The 8,277-nt window shown below is 40.7% G+C and overlaps 1 protein-coding gene and 1 non-coding gene across 2 annotated transcripts in view; both read right to left on the bottom strand.

Moving 5' to 3' along the window:
- The window catches only part of depdc1a (DEP domain containing 1a), a 12,862-nt gene extending 7,607 nt beyond the window's left edge, over nucleotides 1-5,255 (bottom strand). The window contains exons 1-9 of the mRNA XM_046050158.1: nucleotides 5,161-5,255; nucleotides 5,016-5,069; nucleotides 3,265-3,530; nucleotides 3,008-3,152; nucleotides 2,705-2,829; nucleotides 2,314-2,444; nucleotides 2,093-2,140; nucleotides 1,610-1,747; nucleotides 160-1,167 (exon numbers count right to left, since the gene is read on the bottom strand). Of these exons, the coding sequence (XP_045906114.1) occupies nucleotides 160-1,167; nucleotides 1,610-1,747; nucleotides 2,093-2,140; nucleotides 2,314-2,444; nucleotides 2,705-2,829; nucleotides 3,008-3,152; nucleotides 3,265-3,530; nucleotides 5,016-5,069; nucleotides 5,161-5,166 (1,921 nt within the window). The 5' untranslated portion in view covers nucleotides 5,167-5,255. The remainder of the gene's footprint in view (nucleotides 1-159; nucleotides 1,168-1,609; nucleotides 1,748-2,092; nucleotides 2,141-2,313; nucleotides 2,445-2,704; nucleotides 2,830-3,007; nucleotides 3,153-3,264; nucleotides 3,531-5,015; nucleotides 5,070-5,160) is intronic.
- A 2,470-nt stretch (nucleotides 5,256-7,725) lies between these two features.
- On the bottom strand, nucleotides 7,726-7,797 carry trnah-gug. The gene has a single exon. It is a non-coding gene; the product is annotated as a tRNA-His (tRNA).
- Between the last annotated feature and the right edge of the window lie 480 nt (nucleotides 7,798-8,277).

Raw genomic sequence — 8,277 nt, 5'->3', positions numbered from 1 at the left:
CTTGGAAATCACCAAAAAGTGACATCATCATCTCGACTTCACCCTTTGAGTTGTATCTCCAAGTTAAACTTTGCAAACTAGTAGGGGTTAGATGTTAGATGGAGTTAGTATGATTAGACAATAGACATGCAGACAACACAGACAGGTAAAGGGTCTTACTGTGCTCAGGTTTGGGTTGGGGGAGCTGGGATTTGCTGGTGGGCACACAGACAGGCGGTTGGAACAGTGAAACAGGTCGAGACGGCTTCGACACATCCAGAGAGCTGAGGCAACGTCGGACAACAGCGGGTGCAGGAAGCGTCCAAAGATTAGCAATACTGGAGGCGGGCCTGGGCCCACTAGGTCCTGTAGCAGCATAAGAACCTTGTACTTTGGCCATAGCAGATGAAGAGAAGGAAGGAAAAGGATGATAAAAGGAAGAAGAATGGTGATTGGATGACAACGAGGGAGGATGTGAAGCTGAGGAGGAGTGATGCTGGTCTGCAGGAGTGTTCACGTTAACACAGCTAGTTGCTCGACCCTGCCACTCGGTCTCCATGACATCTTCCTCCCTGGTTTCTATAACAATGTCCAGACAGCTGCCTACACTGCGTGGCCGCAAGGGGTGTGACCTCTGTGTCGCTGACAGTCCTGCTACAGATAGTCTACTTCTGGTGGTAACTCCAGGGGCATTTTCACAAGTAATGGGGCTTGCTTTGGATACAGATGTAAAGTCTGTACAACTGTGGGGCATTGTGATGGCAGGGCTGTCATCCTGGCTCTTGTTGGTATAGGCGCTGAACGCCAGGCTGTCATTGGACAGGAATAGCTGTTGCCGGGTGAGAGGGGCAGAGTCATCTAGGATAGTTTCCAGTGAGCAACTTCTGGTTCGAGGCCTCATAGAACCAACTGCACTCAGGCTTGTGCAACTGTCACCATCCAACTGACCATCACCTGCATTGGCAACGCCTTCTTTCAAAGCTTCCAGACGGGACTGAACCTTCCCACCAAGCACCTCTGTCATTGGCGAATCCGTCTCATCGCATGTCCCCTGTCTGAGAAGCGACAGGAGGAGGCACTCTGTGGAGCGGAAAGACGTCTTGGCTGGGGGGGGCGCCGAGGGGAGGTCACTCTTCTTGCGTTTACCACGTTGGTGTATCGTGGGTGCTGCAACATACCCACAAAACACTGGGAGAGGATGCAGAGACAGAGAGAGCCAAGCAGGGCAGGCAGAGTGTCAGTGCAAGCAGATAGTAAAGGGGAGGGAGAGGGTTTAGTTACTTTAAACCTTTACTGTACATACAGAACGTCAGAGACAACACTTAACAGGCAAACACACAGAGAGTACAGCTGCTCATATCCCTGTTAGGACTCCACAAACAGAAGTGACAAAACCTCTGTTAGCAGTCAAAAGGCACTGTTAGAGGTCAAACACGTAACCACCTAGTGGAAACAGCATGTTAACAACATGATTGAGCAACAAGATCCTGCAGACAATCCTGTCAGTTTAAGCATCTTTCTACGTAACACACCAGCATCCACTATAACGAAGCACTTCCATTTAACTGCTGTTTTGTCATCAGTATCAGAAATATAGTCTCATGAAAGTCCACAAGCCCACAACACCTACCCAGGACGTTGATAAATAGTTCATACAGTTCGTATGTGAGTAAAGGCTGCGGAAGGCTGTAGAAGTAATCAGACACCGTTTTGAAGACATCTCTCTCAAAGCCGGGATAAGACGGCTGTGCGCTGTCGTACTTCGGCCCTAGAAATAAACAGCAGGTTACCGGAGCTATCATGGCTGCAAAGGATATTTGAAGACTTCTCACATTAGATTCATAATCCCAACACAAACACATGTATATGTTTTCATTTCCTAACTGAACACCTACATAATTTTTTTTTTTTTTACTGAATATTGCACATGATCTAATTATATAGAAAACTGGTGGGATTCCTGAAAATATGCAGTATGTAATGCCATTTATATTTCAAGCTTTGAAAATTTATGTGTTGAAAAACATTTCAACCAACAACATTAAATTAGTTTTTTTTTTTCCCGGGTGGTTGATTCTTAGCATGTTCATGCAGGACGGAGGAATCTACTCACAGCTGGCCAGGCTCTTCATGGCAGATAAAACCCAGTGTGGAAGGTCATCTAGAGGGATTATTAACAGGTCAGACTGGTTGCCAGTGACTTGTATTACCTAAAAAACTACTTGTGGTCGTTGCTTATAGTTTAGTGGACAACAGTTCTTTCAAAGTGAGCTGTGTTTATGGTGCAGAGAGTCTCTACTATCTGTATTCAGTGAGGTGGAATAATAAACCTACTGGTCTTGTCATCCAATGTGACCACTCCATGCTTGTTGACTTTGGTCATATTATGAATGATGTTCTCTGGGTTTACATAGCGTTGTTCTAAAACCTCATCAAGAGATGCGACACCCAGAATCCTTTGCAGGCTGAAACACAATACACATTTTTAGTTACACAAAATAATCTTTCTCACTATCTGCTTTCTGAATTCAACCTTTGCTTCAGTCTCATGCATATTATTTCTCCTTACTTAATCTACAGGTTATTTACATAAAAAGAAATGTGTACTTTGTGACACTTGTAATTTTAATCTAGTAATAATATAATAAGCCATGCTGTAGCGGTCTATGACACAAATTTTAACACAAAGTTTTTTTTCCAGGTCAATGTGCGCAGTGTCTTATACTGGGTCAGGGTGGTGTCTCTCCAGATCTCCTGTTCATCCTCCACTGTCAGCTCTCGTCTCTGCACCTGCTGCTCTCCTGTTGGCTGATCCTCTCCTCCGGCTTGGAGGGCAGGATCTACATTTTCCTGGAAGTCACAAATGGAGCATGAACCACAAAGACACAACACACCTCAGACTGTAACATTTTGTCTTGAAAGCGACTGATTGATGATGTATCGATATTAGCAAACATCTCAATTTTAAGATACCAGATTTTTAAGATACATAACAATGATACAATAACCTATGTCCAGTCTGGCTCACCTGTGTCTCCTTCTCATGCTTCTTAATACTCCTAAACTTGAATAAACCTTCCTTGTCCCTGAATGAAGGCCTTTTCTTAATGGAGCCAGGGGCCGAGGCTGGAGCTGAATGGGGAATGGGCTTCAGAGGAGAAGTGGAGGGGAACCTGGGAAAAAAGAAAGGACATGGAGAGGGAGCACAACCGACATTTTTATTTTATTTTACACAGATGTCTTTTAAAATCATTTTAAAACAAATTTGTCCAAGGCTTTGCCTACCTGTACAGCATGTTGTTGTCCTCCAGATCCTCCGTGCCCCAGCGACCCTTTACATCTTCGATCACATGGTTCTTCAGAAACTTCTTCAGGAGCTGCACCGTCTGCTGCCTGGTGACATCAGGGCCAAAATTGCTGTTGCTACGGAGCAGCTGGTGAAGCCACTCCACAGCGGCAGAGGCCGTGAAGCAGGAGGCGTAGTGCCGGAAGTTCTGGCGATGTTTCCTGAGGGGCATACCGGCCCGGAACAAACGGGTCACCTCGTTCCACTGAAAGAGGAGAGAGAGTTTTATAAAGACTAACTTGTCCATGTACAGTCAAACGTATGTCACAATCCAATTTAATGTGTGTTAGGCTACATGTCCTGAGGAACAGCATTCCCCTGAGGACCACTGGTCCAAAGAGATAAATTGGTGCAGTTTTGTTAGAGGTTTACAAACCTTTTTGACCTTGAAACAAGACAATGTCTTTGTCTCTACTGCATTGTTAAAAACAAACTATAGAGAGAACAAATTTAGTGGTGCATGTTATTAGTTAATTCATTAATTAGTGGCCTTGTAGGGGCAAAACTCCAGCAATACTTGTAGTATAAAGAACACATTTATTGTGAGACGAACAGCTTTGGCTTGTAGTTTTCTTCTGGGTCATCCAGGAGCCACAGAACAAAGATTGTTGGACTAAGTTTGTGTTTGCACAACAAGTGCTTCTGACCTACAGGAATTTTGACCATTTCACACCTCCATGCAACTTGTCAACGAGGAAAGAGCTAGCAATTTGTAAGACATGACCTTGTTTTCAAACTGGGAGATTGTGAAAGACTACTATTCTAACAAGTTACAAACCAAAAGATTGATGAACATAAACTGACTGACATTAAAAAATGATTTTAGTTGCAGTCTTAGAGCTAATCCATATCAGACCCCATATCAGTCTTTTCATCCCTAATAAACTCAAATTCTGGCTTAGTGTTCAATGTCTATCTGTCTGACTTTATTTGGTTAAGGGTGAAGTTTTGTCACAATAAGCTCCATACAAACAAAGATGAGATTCACTGAGGGCCCTGGAGTAGGATTTGATATGTTTTTAATAGATGTAATTCAACTGACCAAATTTACAACAATATTGATAAGGACTGGTATTGAGAAATAATACAATAATTGGTTAAGGGTGAAGTTGTGTCAAGTATACTTTTTTGAAGCTCCATACAAAAAACTTGGACTAGGATTTTTAATAAAGCTAATACAACTGACCACATTTATTACAAAACAACAACGGATTTATATTGAAGAATAAAGTGATTTTTGTATGCAACTTAACGTTAGAAATGGCAAAAAAAATCCATCCCTTTCCAAATTGTGACTGTTTCCTGGTTTTAATATTTTTCTATGGTAACGTTAACGTTGATTCGTCGATTAAAGGAAAGTCCATTCACGATCATGCAAATAGTCGTGTTAGTTTTTAGCCATAGGTTCTTATTTTGACTCTCGGGAGAAAAGGCACGTCTTAACTTTAGGAAGAACTCATGAAAGACGACATTAAATACATGATAAACACTTGCATTGACAAACCAAAGGCTATTTCACATTCAATATTGCTTCCTAACGTTAAGCAACTCCGCAAGGAAGCGTAACATTTATTTGAAAACGGCTAACAGTTACAGCGCTGCCGTTGACCAGGTGTTAACCATAGACTGTTTGGTGTTAGCCAGCTCTAGCAAGCTAACTTAATGACCTTATCGCACAATGTTAACTTACCAGTTTTGTGGCTCGGTACGGTCCAGGAGTGATAACATGAGTACTCATATTTATCTGAAAAAGAAAAAAGTATTCACTTCATCCGATTTGACAAGAAGTAACAAATATCCATCACTCAGGGAAGGATTTACGGATGTTGTGCTACCAGCATGTGAATGACAGCATTGATAAAGCTCGGCTCTGCCTGGCTGCTCTCCGTCTGTTCAAAATTACGAGCCGTGTTCTTCTGGCACGCGATTGGACGACGCGCGGATCACGTGGTCAGCCTCAGCCCCGAGGAGGGTGGAGAATCAAAACAAGTTGGGATATGACGGTGAAAAGGGAGCATAAAATATCCTTTAATGTCTGATTTACTCTTTAGACCACTTTTATGACCTCAAGAAACGGAATCCAACGCTGTTAACTGTGCTCCAATGTGGGTAAAGAATGAAGAAAGAAATACAATAAAGCAAGGAACTGCAGTGTCAGCAATACAGTATGCAGTCAACTCTATTGTAGGCTAACCACTGATTCACACTCACATGGGATTTACATTAGCATGTCTTAAAAGGCCTTTGTGAGGATGATCACTTAAAGAAGAAAGACAGTGTGGTGGGGGGTCGGACAAAAGGACAGTAGAGGTTAAGCACTTCCAAAAGGGATACTGGGAGGTTGGGGTTAAGTCAAGCCACTGCTATAGACATGCTAATGTCTGCAAACAGTTCACTAGAACACAAAATACAGCTTTTGCATTAAAGATCCACTCAAGAAATAGGCATATGAAAACACTACTTGGATTAAAGTAGTGTGTCTGATGTGTTTTTTCCCCACAAAAAGTTACAGTACCTGGTTGAATATTATTAAAATATATAGGATCTATATGTGTTTGTCACTGGAGGTTTCCACATCACACGGTACACTGTAAATTGCATTTTAGACCAGGATTTGCATCCGAAGTAGTTGTGAAAACACTTTTCTCTTAAACTCTGATTTATGGTGAGTGCAGAGAAAACTTCCCTCTTCAGCAGATGAATGGGTAAAAACGCTTGTAATATCTCTGCACATTCATCGTTCTGAACAGGGACAGTCAAACATCCAAGGGAAGTCACTATGCAGGAGGGGAAATCTGGGGGGTGGCCAAACCATTTGAGAGTGAGATTCATGCTCACTTGTAATTTATAATGCATCAAGACTCAATGAAACGTATAGGAACCGCAACAGGAATTACACAGACACAACATGAGGAGAATTTGGTCTTTAATGTTAAAAATAAAATTTTGTGCCTTTTTAATCACAAACTGTTTTAAACATGTGTATTATAAACCACGACTGAGTTTAATGGTTTACATTAAATGGTTTACAAGGCACTTAGGGAGTCGGGTGATGGATGTAGGTGACAAAATACTTTTTTCAATGTGTACCATTAAAACCTGCTACTCTTCTAGAGGACATAGTGAAGCACATTTGATGTTCTGTCAAATCTTCATTATTCTTTATTTTAATCAATTTAATCAAAAGAATTTTACAATGTCCCTTATGTCATATTTCTGGAGCTGCTATGTATGTGTAGAAATGTGTATGCCACTCCCCTGTTCAGATTATTTCAATAAAGTTGTGATTTTAAAACAATTCATTGAGAAGTACTAATTTGTACGATTTGGACCCACTGTAAATAAACCTTTGAGTAAAAAATGCTTCCACATATGAAAAGTTTTCTTGTTTCTGCTCTTAATGCTTGAAAACAACACAAGGCCTTGCTGGGATTGCACATTTTGGAGCAGTTCACAAAGTTTATACTGAACTCCTGAGCACGGCTGCCCCCAGCTGGTCATCATGGGTACCTTCTGTTTAGAAATCTCCAGCCAAACTGCTTGTTTGTTATTAATTATAATATTTTGGGAAGGCAACTCAGTCCCGTGTGCAAATTATAATCACATTTTATCCTGTATTTTATTTACTGTAATATAGTTTTGCTTTTGAAAAGTGAGCTATAAATAAAGTCATGCTTAAAATTCCTCAATGGCACAATAAACTACAAGCGTGACACACAGTAAAAGCAAAGTGATCTCCACCCCTCTCTGAACAGACAGGGGGCAAACAAAGTGACAAGACTATACCTGTCTATCTATGGTGATCAGGATAGCACTTGTCAAGTACACAACACAGAATAACTTGACCCAGAGGTTGAGTACTTTACTTAAGTACAAAATAGTTTTAAAAAAAATAAGTTTTATAATCCACTACTCCGGTATATTTGTTGTGCAACATATACTGCTTAGTTGGCAGAAATATCCTCTTGTAAAATAATTCATTGATACTGGCAATTAAATAAAGCAACATTTTCAGTGGTGAAAGAGGTACTGAGATATTTTATTTTAGTAAATGTTGCAATACCACAGAGAGACAGAGTAATCTCTGTTAAAAGCAAAAGATCTACATTCAAATTTGTTCTCAAATAAAAGTCCAAAAGTATTGGCAAGTGGCAAGTGCCACAAGTAATTCACTATGCAGAATGATCCATTTCAGAAGTGTGTATAATATTGTAAATGTGAAACAGTAGTTAGTATTTATATGGGTTTGTCATGACTTATGTTTTTAATAACTGGTTAAGTTTGAAGCCATTTGGAGCTCAACTCACAGCTTTTTACATTAAAGGCCCTAAAAGGTAGAAGCTAGGTGATCCAGTTTCTTCATACTGAGTCGATGGGTTCCAGTGATCTTTTCAAAAGACTGCCGTGACCCGGATTCGAACCGGGGTTGCTGCGGCCACAACGCAGAGTACTAACCACTATACGATCACGGCGAGCTGTTTGTCAGATGGGGTTTGCAAGAATTCAAGGGAGTTACTTCATTCCGCTACGGTGAACAGGTTTTATTTCAGTGAAATGTCGCGGTTAAAAAATTATCCACAATATTAACAGTCAAGCACAAATGTATATTATTTCTGTCAATCACTTTCAAATAAACACGATTGAGTGAGCAACATTGAAGCAAAGATCATTTATATAGACAGAGATATCACTCAAGGTAGTAAACCTTTGGAGCACAATCTGATTTAATTAGAGGAGACATGTAAACTACTCGTGGGCTCTACGAAAAGTTAATTTTGTTGTTAGCATTACTTTCTGTTTAGGTGCAGTTTGAGCGAAATAAGTGAGGGGATAAATTTGTTGTTTCTTTGATTTTAGTGGTTTTGAAAAACAAACAGATTAACACCTCCTCGTTTTTTTGTCACTCGGGATATGGGCGTGTCTTAAGGCAGTTTAAAAACTGTAGTCGGTAA

Source organism: Micropterus dolomieu, linkage group LG05 (genome assembly GCF_021292245.1).
Source record: "Micropterus dolomieu isolate WLL.071019.BEF.003 ecotype Adirondacks linkage group LG05, ASM2129224v1, whole genome shotgun sequence".
Taxonomy (NCBI): Eukaryota; Metazoa; Chordata; class Actinopteri; order Centrarchiformes; family Centrarchidae; genus Micropterus; species Micropterus dolomieu.
This window is presented reverse-complemented; position numbering and strand designations above follow the sequence as displayed.